General features: G+C 38.3%; 2 protein-coding genes across 2 annotated transcripts in view; one reads left to right on the top strand and one right to left on the bottom strand.

The window, feature by feature from the left end:
• The window catches only part of pde4ba (phosphodiesterase 4B, cAMP-specific a), a 167032-nt gene that overhangs the window by 28656 nt on the left and 123510 nt on the right, over positions 1-14866 (top strand). The window contains exon 2 of the mRNA XM_084426774.1: positions 5784-5879. Coding sequence (XP_084282900.1) covers positions 5838-5879 — 42 coding nt within the window. The 5' untranslated portion in view covers positions 5784-5837. The remainder of the gene's footprint in view (positions 1-5783; positions 5880-14866) is intronic.
• On the bottom strand, positions 11951-14342 carry LOC311301552 (zona pellucida sperm-binding protein 3-like). Its single transcript, XM_084426780.1, has 8 exons — positions 13661-14342; positions 13466-13587; positions 13276-13379; positions 13017-13194; positions 12827-12944; positions 12671-12753; positions 12511-12599; positions 11951-12441 (listed from the first exon to the last, which is right to left on the bottom strand). The coding sequence occupies exons 1-8, from the start codon at positions 14234-14236 to the stop codon at positions 12359-12361; spliced, it is 1353 nt and encodes a 450-aa protein (XP_084282906.1). The 5' UTR covers positions 14237-14342; the 3' UTR covers positions 11951-12358.

Below are 14866 nucleotides of genomic sequence, written 5' to 3'. Positions count from 1 at the left end.
AAATCTTATGACAATATTTGGAAAAGAAAGGTTTGGATTTGGTTATTTCCTACTGAAACACTAAAGCAGAATTATAATTTTTTATATATTTTATTATATATATATATATATATATATATATATTATATTATATTATATATATATGCTTCATTCATTCCTCAAGCGAGGGAGTTCCCTGACGAAGGTGGACTAGACGAACTGCTGGATCCATGGTATATATGGGTCTTACTCGGTTGCTGGATCTGTACATGGTGAGGTTTCTGTTCCAAACTGTTCCAAGACTTAAGTGAAGATCCAAATGCAGCATTTATTAGGCTAGGACAATCCAGAATCGTAATCAAAACACAGGCAAACAATCCAAATAAACAACAAGGCAGGAAACACTGGCAAAAAGTGTGATCCAAGACAAGAGACAGAGAATCCAAAAACCAAGATACACAAAATCAGCAATAACACTCAGAGATGCAGTGTAACAACAACAAACAACAACTGAAGCACAGAGGTTTAAATAGACAGGTTAACAAGGGGCTGACGAGGGACAGGTGTTGGTGATTTGATGTCATGGGAACTAATGAGGGTAACTATGGCGACAAACAAGGTTCTATCTATCTATCTATCTATCTATCTATCTATCTATCTATCTATCTATCTATCTATCTATCTATCTATCTATCTATCTATCTATCTATCTATCTATCTATCTATCTATCTATCTATCTATCTATCTATCTATCCTGTGTTCCCTCTTAGTTATAAAGCTCAACAGAAATGCTGATAATCCCTGATACATGTAAGCCATTTCCCCTCTTCCACTCTGGATTATTGCTTTACTGAAGAAATCCCCTGCTACAGACACAGGTTATTATGGAAACCTAAATTGCCTCACTGGAGGGGAGAGCAGCTCAGTGACTAGGAGTTCATTTAAATTGAGTTTATATCATTAGGACAGATTAAACACTAAAGACCCTTTATCCAACCGTAATCATTATCTGTTTGTTTTGATGCTCAAATGGGTGTGCGTGACTCTCACTAAACATTGTCATGGGAATGTTCCCTATGATACAAAAGACATAAATCAACAAGGAAGTATAGCATAGCAACAAAACGTTTATAGCTTTACCTGGATACAAGGATTTCTGCTCCAGTAGTTTTTCATTATTTGTCAGAAGCTGCATATCATCAATTCCCTTACTTCCAAATGTTTTAAAGTGCGAAAATTCGAAATGTTATCAAAACTTTCCACAAATCAGCGGGAGACCGTCTTCTGACAGCGAGAGACAATAAGCGGAAACACAACCTGCTTGACCCTGACTAACTATGTAAAAGGTCTGTGTTACATTTAACCCCGCGTTAGGTTGTGCCCAGCACTCCCCTAAGTACCTCCCCAAAACAACAAATCGAGCACAGTAAAATGCCAAACTCAACTGGGATGTACCAGATGACAGGCTTTATTTAATCACTATGAAGCAAAACATTGTTCTTCAGATTGGCTATTACTGTTTACATGTGTTTTATAATGTAATAATGGTATGGTAACAATAAATACTTGAACATTGTCTCCTAGACACAAGTTTTCTTTCAGTGTTGTCACTCTGCTGCATGCAAATGGCCTGTAACTAATTGTGTTTAACCACTGAAACACTCTGTCTTAGAATATGTATTTTTGCTTGAAGGGGCATTATACTTGCTGTCTGTCAGATGTCAAAACATCTGGCAAAAGAAGAACTTTAGTCACAGTAATTATTATCAGGATGTCAGAGCCTTTCACAGAAGAACAACAAAACGACAGCAGTGGGACCAGATTGTGCTGTTGCCCAGAGGACGTCTCAAATATTATAACCCTTTTATGTTATTGTCTAATGAGAATAGACTCGTCAGTGCATGTAATGCTGTTTTAACTCAACGCTGTAGCAAAGTGAGCAAGCAAGCAAAGAGCAAAACAACAAATTTGACTTTTAGGTCGAAGAAAAACTAAATCTTATTTAGTATTCCATTCAATTGTTTTGTGAAGTGCTTCTAAATATGCTTATTATTCTAAAGCAGCTTTACAAAAAAATAGTGGCAAGGGAAAAACTCCTTTAGATGTTTGAGAAGACGAGAAATAAATAAATAAATGCAAATTATGTAATGTAGCCACATAGTAAATGAAAATATTGAATAGTTTGTTGCTTAATTAAATATGAATACAATGACTAAAACAATAGGAATCCATGCAAAATGCATTTATTTTTATTAAACCAGAGAACAAACAATTTGAGTTCAAGGTCTATGGGAGAACATAAAATGTAAAGGAAAACAGGATTTGAGATCCACAGATACTGACATATTCATGCTGCATTTGTACATTTAGTACTTTGTAATTAGTAGGGGGGCGTATATTGATTTAATGGGATGGTAATTTAGCTGGCAGTGACTCACACAATTTCTTTTGTGTGCTGATGATTGTGCGGATTGCAGCTGCTACAGTATTATATTAGAACACATTTATCATTCATTTACTCTTTGAATGGGGAGAGGTGAATAGGTAAATAGGTATTTAGGCCCTCAGCCTGTGAAGTGTCTGTGGAGCTGATGTTTTTTTCTGATGCCGCAGTGAATGTGCATCCATTCTTTAAATGGATAGGTTTGTCAAACGCCTGTGACTTTTATTTCAAGAGTTTCTGAACAGTCTAGTTGAAATGTAGACTGTAGACCACTTTAGACCTTCAAGATATTTATGTCATGAAATATGTCTCCCTTAAATGTGATTTTTTTTTCTTGTAATTAAGTTTTTTTTCATTTCAAATTTTATTTTGTTTCTCGTAAAAGTGATTTTATGTCTCACACATTCGTTTCTCATTTTAAATCTCACAATATGATTTTTTTAATCATAATTACCTGATAATTTTGACTGCAAAGGGGGCGCTCGCGAGCACCCTTTTGAGGCCTAAAATGACAAATAGGACACCCTACGGTCTCACGGACTTAACGGACACGTGCACGCGGCAGCCATTGTAAGTCCACAAGACCGAAAGTGCATATGAAGTGTGCCATTTGGGACAGGGCCTTGCTTCGGCCCATCAAAAGCTGACATTGTATGGTCTGGGTTAGCTTTATAGCTTCCTGATCATGATCATGAGCAGAGGTCAAATCAATAGAAAGTGGTTATGGAGTCTTTTCAGGCTTTCAGCTGTTGAGAGACAGCTGCCAAATTCCAAATTCCCTGCGGGCTGGACTGTCCGTCGTATTCAGTGACTGAGGATTAAGCTTGGCACAGAAGTGGCTGACGGATTTACAAGAGAACACAGACTTAAAGGGCACCTATTATGCAAAATTCACTTTTACATGGCGTTTGAACATAAATGTGTGGTGGTAGTGTGTGTACATAACCACCCAATAATGATGAAAATCCACCCAGTGCTTTTTTTTAAATCCCCATAAATCATAAGCACTGACACAGAACAAGCAGTTCTCAGATTCAGGGCAATGTGACGTACTTTTGCACAGGCCCCGCCCACGACTGTTGACTGACACTGCAGTTTGAGCATAGACCCGCCCCGAGTGAGCTGTACACAGTCCGCCATTGTTTCGACGCCAGAGCAGCTGTAGACAAGAATGTCTCCTAAGCGATTGAGGTGTTTTGTTGTTGGATGTAAGAATGAACATAGCAGTCTTCATTTACTCTCGTTGTTACTCGAGGATGGATCTGTACAACTGTTCTTACAGGCCAGCTTACAGTCTCCAGAGTGATAGGCCCAAAGTTACTGATCATGGCAGAAATGAAAGCGAGAGCGCGCACTTTATGACAGCTCAAGCAGTTTTACGTTTACTGTTGTAACGAGTGTTTTGTGTAGGCTACTTCAGTGTGGATGTTGATGATAATGAAAAGGGAGAGGGACACTTATACTGTGTTTATTCAGATCTTACAGTGATTCTCTGGAGTAAAACTAACACTTCATCTTTTGTGTGATGTACAATAAACTTCATTGAACTCATCAGTATATGTTTGGCCATCATTCGGATGCGTTCTGCTACAACAGGCTTGTACTAATAGTGGATAAAAGCAAGATGAAAAGTAATTAAACTAGACTATACCTGTTCTATCTCCATACAGCATATATTCTCTGGCTCTGTAGGCATTATTGTTCGACTCCGGGACGAAATGAACACCGCTACTGATACGCTACTCATATGTTTGTTTCTGGTGGTTCCGTTTAGTCCTGAATAGTCACTAGCTTGTTCTCTTGGTTACTGATTACGTTCACCTGTCAATCATTATATCTCCATGTGTATTTAAGCCCTGAGTTCATTCTGGTATTGTCTTTATTTCATGTGGTTGTGTGTTGTTTTCACCTGTGATCTGTGTCTGTCTTTGTGGCTTAATAAAGCATTTGTTTGGATTTTCATGCATTGTGTGATTACTTTAACCACCAGTATGTGACACTTTACAGAACATTCCATAAGAATCACCTGGACATTTATGTGAACAGCATGATTCAATAAGATGTACTCATAAAATGGTAAGAATTGACTGGAAGTTATTCATCAACCTGGGATAGAATTATTAATTAATATGTATGGGAGAGAATGAATGATGATATTGCGAAGCATTTGTATCTATGTTATCATTTTTGTTGTGTAGATTTGAAAATCATGGTTCTCCCCATTATTGTTGAATCATGGAAGCTACACCAGATATTTTGCCAAGCGATCTCTTATTTATTATTTGTATACATGTATCAGACAAAGAGAAACAGGCAACAATAAGGATACATGAGAGGTGGTCTTCATTCCAGATTTCTCTGTTCCCCATTTATCTATCCCCTTACGCCATCATGCCAGCTGAAAATGGTTTCTCTGTGTTTCTCCTCCCTCACCCCCTAAGATTGAGCTTATAGGTACAGTAAGATTGAGCTTATATACACCACTCTGTGACTAACAACTTCCTTGTAAAGAAGAAAAACATGTTGCTTATTTTTAAAAATGGAACGTATACCTCGTGCTTACACATGGTACAATACATTTTCCATATTAAGAAACTATTCCTCAGTGTATACATTTGTGGTACATTTGCATCAGTTCAGAAACATTCCTTTCCTTGTAAAGAATATGCCAACTAGCTCCCCTCCCTGTGTCTAAAGTATGATCCTTAAACACATGTGTCCATGCAATCTATAGTCTAACTCATGAATTTTAAACTTCATAAGATAATACAACTGATTATGAATACTAATAAAGAATAATAATACAGATAAAATTAATAAAGAAAAATAATAATAAAAAATAACATTAAACACAAAATAGTCTTCAAACTGCATAACATAAATCAAACTTAAGGCAATCAAAATTAAGGTAACATCTTTTTACTGTCAAATTAAAAGAGACCAGCCTCATTTAAAGTGATTGCAAGTGATAACACTAACATTACATTTCTGCAACACACTTTTATTTTCATTTTCGCAGCAGCATCATGCACAAGGGATGTAAAAAACAGTCTCTGTACAGGGATCTCTTTTTGAAATCGGTTTTGCAAGTCAGTTTAGACAGGCTGAAAAAAAAATATTGAGTGTAAAAGCTGATAAAGAGGTTACTGCAAGGGTTTAAGAGATGCTTGTCACTGTCAGACTGCAGACAAACTCTGCTGCTCTCTCTATCACTCACAAAAGAATAAAGAAAGACTCTACATCTTAACTTTACACTGAGGCATCTCTCACGAGCAAGCAAGGTCAAATGTCTTTTCTTTCCTCTATTTTTTTGTCTTTGCTGAGAGAGATGATTGTGTGGGTTTGTGTTGTTTTGTGCAGGAGTGTCAGCGGAGCAGGCCTGTGCAAGACAGGCAGAGGAAAACTTAACAGAAGATGAGGAAGAGCCGGAGCGTTCTAACTGTGTCACCTAATGAGGTGAGTAAGTTCTGGGAATATGGAATCACATATTTTCAAAAACGACTAATTGGTTGACTAATTTGTGTCAAACAGCTCTTTGGAATATTTGATCCTGATTGGTCATGTGCAGCATTGAGCGGCGTTTTGGAATTATTTAATTGTTTTTGTACAATGAATATTTTATTTTTTCCACAATTAGTTCCGGACCTCAAATTTGATTGGCAGAACAGTGCTCAAAGAGTGATGACATTTAATCAAAAGCATACGGAGCCATCTGCTCTCTAAACGCTCTCGCGGTACTTTGATGTCATACATCGATCGGTCTGTGCAGCGCCGTTTCAAGCCGAACAAGTGTTTTGTTCGTGCGTTCCAGAAAACGTTCAGTCTGTTCGTTTGGTGGTGATTTTTCATTGATCCTTTATGGAGGTTACATCGTTTTACCACTAGATGGCAACAAGTCTTTATGAGTGTTAATAGTTGTGTTCTGAATAACATACTATATATTATACACTTAAGGTAACATTTACTGTAGTTGTTTGTCAGATTTTCAGGCATATGTCCTGCTACTCTCAGAGTATTTGTGGCCGCCATTTCTGCTTGCCAAGCTCTGATTAACGGGGTTTCAGTAGAGAAACACCCTCTGATCACCCACTTCATTCATGGAGCTAGGTGACTGAGACCACCCGTCAGAGTGAAAGTTCCCTTGTGGGACTTAGCTGTGGTCCTTGAGGGGCCTTGAGAGTCAGTGCCAGTCAAGCTTCTTACTCTAAAGAAGGTTTTGCTTATGGCTAACTCGTCACTAAAGATGAATTGGGGATTTACATGCTGTGTCGATTTCACTATATCCTGCTTAGACTTTGCCCCTGGAATGGTCAAGGCTATTTTGGACCCTTCCCCCGACTATCTTCCTAAAGTTCCATTTTCGACCATGCATCCGGTCATTCTTGAAGCCTTCTGTCCTCCGCCGTTCATTATGCCAGAGAAACTCCACTTATTGTGTCCAGTTAGTGCTCTTCAGATTTACGTCCACCGTACTACCCAGTGGCGTAAGTCAGAACAGCTTTTAATTTGTCATGGGGGCCGTAACCGGGGGGCTCCATTACAGACAATTTCGCATTGGGTGAGATCACCCTAGCCTACGAGGCACACGGTCAAGTTTCGCCTCTAGGCATTAGGGCTCATTCTACCGGCACGACCACCTTGCTGTTTTTCTTATCAGTGCGAAAGAGACTCAAATTACTCAGTTGATTTTTGTCGAACAATTAAGTGTTATACATCATTTGAAACTGTTAAGTGTCTACTTTTATTTTTATACACTCATAATAAAAACAAAATGTTGTGCTTTTCGCAAAAAGGTTCTGCTATCTCTCTCTCTCAGTGAAGTCCATTCTGAAGAAAACAAACTGTAACTGCCACACAGACATGAGAGATGTCTTTAGAAAGCTTGAAGTATCCACTTTTAATATCAAAAACAACTATTCTTTGTTTATGTAATCCGTATGAAACCAATGCGAGGTTAAGTTTCTCAAGTCTTGCTTTATCATTCTGGGATGTAGAAAGGATGGCTCACTCACAGAAGCACTTTGTGCAAGGTGGAATTTATTTACAGTGCCAATAAGAAGACAGTCCACAATGAAGTATATATACAGCTGTTCCGCCGTATACAGCTGTTTTCTCCAAAAATAACTTTTTGGAGAAAAAAGGCACATGGATGGAGTTTTAGTGGGTCCCCCTGCCGCTGCGACAGCACAGCTCCCACACCAGTTGGTGTGCCTCGTTCCGGGAGTAGATGAGGATAATGTGAATGTAGATGATCACGAAATGATGGAGGTGCTCCTTGAACATCCCATTCATGAAGGCCTAGAACACGGAGGGTGAGTTGGACTGCCTGTACAGCATGACCCGATATTCATAGTGCCCTGATGGTGTAATGAAAAAAGTCTTCCATTCACCCATTATTTCCATAATTCTTTTGTATTTTATGAGTTTAATAAAAGACTCTGTCTCTTCTTCTGTCCAAACGCGCCATCAACATCAGGTGACCTTTAAATGCGCAAAAACTGTTTCTGAAATATTCCTTTTTAGAATTGCCTGAAAAAACACCTTTTTTGCGATATATGGGAGTTTTTGCGAAATTTACGTGTTTCCATTGGGTGTATTTTCAATTCGCAATTTCAATTTGCGCAATTTGAAGGGTAATGGAAACGTGGCTTCTGATACAGGAATGTGCAGCAGAGAGGTTATTTTGGGATGTACATGAATGTTACTCATTGCTGGGCGAGGTGGTCGCACAGGGCACTCTGACATCAGATGTCCCTCAGCTCCACAATGAAGGCACAAATGTTGGTTAAAAAATATGATTTATATTTGGTGGTCCTTGCTGGTTGCTCTTTTGTCATGTCAGGGGATCACATGCTGTATAGCTTGCAGCCAGTTATTAGCTTGCTAGAGTTTCACCTTGCAGGCATGAGAGTTTGTCCTTGTATCCTTTCAGATGGAAGTCTTTGTGGTGGGCTGTGAAATTGGAAAAGAAGTCTTCCTGGTCTGTGCGTAGTTCAAGCATGAGGTCAAGAAGTACACTTCTGTTTCCACTTCATTTGCGTGCACTGGGGACACAGCCTGTCATCTTTCTCTGTCTACTTTTCTCTCTTCTGTCCCTTTCTGCATGTATCTTTGGGTACTTTTCATAGTCACTGTGCTCAAATATTATGCCAATTTGCACTCTTTGTTTGGCGATAGATAGCACTCCAATGTACTTTTTTAGGTTTTCATCTGTTTGTGTTTTAATCATTTGTATTGGTCAATTTATTTTGGATTGCTAAGCCAAGTCTTGGACTAGCTAGCTGAAAGGGATTCTGTCATGTTTTAGCCATTGAAAGCTCATAACTTTGTGAGTTTTTTAGACACTTTTTTTAGGTGCCTAAAGAAATTAATGAATGACTATTTTGATTGTTTATTATTAGTAGATACAATCCTAATTCTGTTAAATGCATTATTTACAATTTTGTCCACAGAATCTGATATCCTGTCAGTTCAGAAAGTGTGTTTTGCATTGCTATACACTATAAGAAGAATATCTGTAGAAAAACAGAAAAAGTATTAGTTATTTTCTGCCAAGTTTGCGGACATTTCCTAATACACAAAACAATGCAAAAATTCTAAATGCAGGTAAAACACCTGTGAAAAATAAATACAGAAAATTAATTCATATTAACATAGATGCTGTGGATAAAGTGTCTGCCAAGTGCATGAATGTAAATTAGTCTCTGTTAGGTGTGTGTCCAATTTATTGAGCTGTTGGTTTGAGTAGCCCCCTGAACTCACATGCATAGTGTGATGGGTCTCTACTGTCTCTCTAGTCACTTTTAATGATTCTCTTTATCTAATTTGGGATAATTGGACTACCCATTCACAAAGGTACTGAACATAGTTAAGCTACTTACCTCATTATATTTGTTAGGATTACGTATAATTAGTTGTGAAAGTATGTCTTTACACTTGGGATTTGTATATAGAATCATGTTTATTGTAGACACATGCTCAAAAGTCGATTAAAAAAGGCAACAATACCAGTCTTCCAGTATAGTACCAACTCAGTTCTGTACCTGCTTTCAAATTCCCAAATACTGAATTGATTTTTTGAATTGACTGAAAGAAAGTCAGAGAGAGTCAAACACCATATGGTCGAAGATATTTAGTTTGAGTGTCTGTGCTTTAATTTTTAGTTTGAAGGAGAAAAGGTTGTCTTTAGAACACAGGGCTGTTTTATAGCTCAGAGTGATGCTGCATTAGTCTAATGAATTAAAAAAGAATGTGGTCTCGTGTGACTGCAGGCGCTGACCACAGAGTGTTCCACAGACAGGGAATCTCAGGAGGTCACCTTGGTCATCCCTGGTCTGTCTGATTTCTCCGTCATGCTCCTGTGCTCTCCCACCGAGTTCATTCGGGGACACAACGCTATAATTCTGAGTCACAAACAGGGCTGGGCCAATCGGCTGGATAACATCAACTTAGGAGAATGCTGTCCAATCACAAAATGATTTGTTTACCGTGAGCTAATGTTTAGATCGGTCAAATGCAGATTAGTTGTCCCTTGCCTGACATCATGAGCTCGTAGAGGACATCTTAATTCTGCAATAAATCTTCATATTTGGCCTTCACTGGTTTGGGAAAAGCACGTAAAAGTCCTGGCAAAAAGCGATGCATAAGGATGTAGTGTAACGATGCCCAGTTCCAGGAATGCACTAATATTTTGTTGGTAGTACCAGTTTGCAACAATTATTAGTTAACACTAAATTGTTAACACTTTGGAAAAAATAATAATTCATCGTTACACTACATCCTTATGCATTGTTTTCTGCCAGGACTTTTACATGCTTTTCCCAAATCAGTGAAGTGGCGTTGACGTTGACGTCCAGGTTAGCAGTAGCATGAGCCGTCAGGCAAGTGTTAAATAAACTCCAGATGTACTTACAAACTTTCCAATGCCTCGTTTTATGAGTACAGAACCTATTTGTACTACTGTAGAAGTTTGGTACCATTCTGGACATTATTAGTGGGGTAATTTACGTGATACAGCCTAGGATCCATTAGCGCCTGCACTAAGCCTTTGATTAGTCACTCAAACATTTTTCGAAACCTCTCACTGTTGGTCACGCATATCCACCATGTTTTGTTGTTTAACACTTTTTACTCGTGTTCGTAGTTCTGAACTGGATCCTCCTCCAAAGCGCAATGGGTTGTGGGCAATATTAGCTGTTATAGTGAGCACGGAAATAGTAGACCATCTGGGGACTTCTGGCATACTCTTTTCAACATACTATGCTTTAGGACACACTTATTTTCATCATCATCATCATCATCTTTATTTATTTGAGCATCTGAGTTCCACAAGGTTCTACACAATAGGCAGAACAAAAGAAAGATACATACGCAAATTAACAAGTAAGTAAATAAAAAAGGAAAAAAAAAAAGAAAAAAAAGAAGAAAATAAAATAAAAAATGTGGATATGATGCTCAAAAGGAGTAGGCAGAAGCTTAAGCTTATTGAAGCCTACCCCCTTTTATATATTTAAACAATAGCTAAATTTACTATAATCCAGAAGACAATTGACACACAATTATGTTGTCCTATTCCAGTAACTATACAATCAACAATATAAACTCACAACCATACTGCTGAATGCAAGACAAGTGAAGAAGACTCCTCAATAAGTACAAAAAAAACCCATCATTGCAAGTAACAACTGATCACGTCTTTTAATTTTATTTTTTATTCCTTACTGTTATTAATTCAACACATTTAATGGCCACAATTATTTATAAGTATAAATAGTTTAATTATATTATCTTTATTATCTTATATTATCTTTTTAGTTTGCCGGTCATGAGAAAAAAAAGAAAAAGAAAACACAAATAGATTGCTCACAACTAATTCCATTTCCACACTTAAGAACATTCTTCCATCCTGTACTTAGATAGTATGACTTGTTTATACTTTGATTTGAATTGATAAATGAAAAAGATTAAATTTTAATCTCACATACTGTTTAGGATGGATAGTATATACATTGAGACACAGGGACTGTGTTTTATGGCAACTGGAAACCTGGGGTGTTGAAATACTGAGTAAATTGGCAGTGGACAGAATCACACAGACATTCCTGAAACGCACATTTCAAAGTAGAATAACTGGCTGTAGCATTGTTTTTCAGAGAAACAGATATGTAAACTTAGAATGTTTCCTAAATATCTGAAACATATGGTATTTTTAGGCTTTAGAATAGTCAAAAAAATTACATACAGCACCTTTAACAGTATAGAACGTACTTTTAGAGGTTGTGAAATAATTACCTACTCAGAGGATGCGATTTCAGAATCAACCAAAGTCTGACAGCTCAATATTCATTGGCTGATGGCAGCCATGCACGAGTGTCCTCAGACAATATAGCAACACCATGAACAGACACTACATGCTAGTTTGTCAATTCTTAAAAAAAATAAAAAAAATAAAATAAAATTTGACCAAGGTGACATCAAATCCAATATGCGTTGTCAAGCATTCCAATGATATACAGTAAGACACTTGAGCCTGTGACAAATGGTTTATTAGTTCTGAGCCATTACATATTTTTGATCACAGTGGCACCACCATCAGGTGGATTGGGGTGAGCCTTGGTGACAGACAGGTTACTACCTTCCCTCAAAGTTTCAAGTTCTTACTTGGAAATTCTATCAATTACAATAGGGTTTCAGCATACACTTGAACCCCCAATAAAGCAAAAGCATCCATTAAGCACCAGAAAGGATATGATGCTATTGAAATGCCCTTTTGTGTTGTAATAGGCCTAGCCCCACAAGTTACTTGAGCAATATGTACTGTAACTTGTGGGGCTTGGCCTATTACAACATAGCCATCCCATCCGTTTAATTGTAGTATTTGTGCAAGTAAAGACAAAAACAAATATATTAACAACATTTATTAAAATCACCAGAAGTCACACATTTCCAATTATTTTTTGCCCATAGCCATATTCTTTAACGTCGATGGGGCCGACAGATGCTCTTTCCCAGCGTAAATCTGAGGAACAAATGATTAGTGAGAACTAAAGCCATGTATGACAATAAGTTATCAAGAGTTAGGCCAAACCTGGAAGCAGTTGATCACTTCCACTTCTGATGCTACAAGTTGTGTCACAGCAGCCACACACCTGGTCAGAATCATCTGCAGACACCCACCTGACAAAACAAACCCTCAATTAAGTTAAAGCAACTAATTCACCTGTACACTTATCTAGCAGGCAACATACCCATTAGCGGAGAATGAACAAGCTTTCTGTTCAGAACTTGGAGAGGTTGCTGCAGCCACCTTCAAAATGCATGTGATGTAGACCTGCAGAGACAATTGTTTGTACACCATGGCAGCATATCATACATAGTTACACACAACTACAAGACATACATACCAGTCCACTGTCTGCTTTCTGGAACCTGAACGCCTCTAGCTGAAACCCTAGCTTATCACCTTGAGTCCGGGGCATAAAGTGAGACGCGGAGCCTGTGAGCTTGGCATCAACCAAGCACCTGTGAACCGAACCCAGTTAGAAGTCACACAACCCTTCTGGAAGCTGGGATACATGAGGTAGCACCTCTTACCCATAGTTCTCAATAAAGGAGTATCTGGGGACAGAAGCAACATCAGGGATTGCAGTAGCCACGCAGCTGTCCACAAACACACGGATGGGAACATGGCTATACAACCGCACTGATGCTTCAAGATTTATCATGTCACCCAGGAAGTACTGGTTAGAAGGCCTCTCAAATCTCCAGTCATCTGCAAAATAAAATAAAAAAAATATATAAAAAATAAAGATGATTCACAGGCATACTACAAATCTGTTTGGCCTACACCAACCAGTCATGAGCTTGAGGGAGAAGACAAAGACTTCCTCTGCAACCTTAGTTGAGGCATATGGGATCCAAGTGGGCATTAAGGCATCGCTGCTCACATTATGTGTTCTGTAGGAGTTAAACAAACAGTCATCTCTTGTCCATGAATGGCAGGATTAGAACATCCAGTGAGCCTGAGTTTATTGAATCCTCACCTTGGATAATGACACTCGATACCAACCACCGCACCACTGCTCCTGATAATAGGAACACCATATGAAGCCTCTTGTGGAGTGTAAATAATGTTGAACCTATAGACAAGCTCATCCTCAGTCACCTAAACAGAAAGATTAATAGAAGAACAGTCACATGGACAGTTCAGAATACCTATTGTCACAACAGAACCTTACCATTGATGTGCTGCTACATCCATGCAGTTCAGACTCAAAGATCAGCACTTGAGCAGAAGAATCCTCTCCAGTTGCAGTACAGCCTCCCAGTGTAATATCAGAGGACAACATTTGGTGCCCAGTCCCATAGAAGTCCTTCATCACTCCCACATATACTGAATTCTCTCCACACTGAGCAGCTACACTATTGGCAGGGACAGGATAAGGCAACTCAAAAGGAACATCTGGCTGCTGTGGTTCCTCTGGTAGGCTTGGAAAGCTCCACGTCAGTTTCGCCACTGGATTCTGCAACAGCTCTTTTAACTGAACACCCATAAGATCTTGAGAAGACTTTCCAAAGTCAGTCCCGACAGGTGTCTGGAAAGGAAACTGAGCGGGAAACCTTTGTGGTGCAAATACAGTGTTACTGGGAACCAAAGACATCCTGGAATCAGCCTGTTGAGAAGCTTGAACTAGTGTTCCAGGCTTAAACTCACTTGGACTCTGATTATGTGTTGCTCTTGGTCTCCATCGTGCTTCAGAAAATTCAAGTGTAAGAATAAAAACCAATCCAAAGCCAACCTGCCAAAACCCCATTATTGCCAAGCTTGTTTCAATGACACATTAGGGGGCTACCATCCAAATTTATGCAGATGTAAATCAGAATGGCTCCACCTCTCTCCTGACAAGCATAATTTTTCTCTGCACCTGCCAATTTACTCAGTCAATATAACACAGGTGAAAGTCATTGGTTCTAAATGAAGTACCATATAAGGTCATGTAATTAGTAGCTAAACCAAATAATTGCTTATTTTAAATATCAAAATGACAGATCAATTCCCTGAAACACAAACAACCCCAAGTCTTTTTGTATCTTCCTTTTTTATTAATTCAGAAACATGGCCAGAGAGAATTATACACTATTCAAAATAATAAAGTTTAGTATGTTTCAGGTTTAGATTGTAACAAACGTTCTTCCCTCACATCAACAGCAATCTTCACAAGGGACTGAAATTGAGAAATGTAGTTCACAACCAAAGGAATGCAGGATCATAACATTATTTTATTATAGATTCACTGATATGTTTTCTCCCCATTACAACTGTTATGTTTAGGTTGATCAGAGTGTTTGTGGATTCATTGTAAACTTCATTCTTTCTTGAACTATGCTGGTCAGCACCAAAAGACTATAATCTGAACAGTCTACTACAAAAATTGAATTTAAAA

Source organism: Rutilus rutilus (assembly GCF_951802725.1).
Source record: "Rutilus rutilus genome assembly, chromosome: 12".
Taxonomy (NCBI): domain Eukaryota; kingdom Metazoa; phylum Chordata; class Actinopteri; order Cypriniformes; family Leuciscidae; genus Rutilus; species Rutilus rutilus.
Note: the sequence above shows the minus strand (reverse complement) of the source record. Positions and strands in the feature narration are given on the sequence as shown.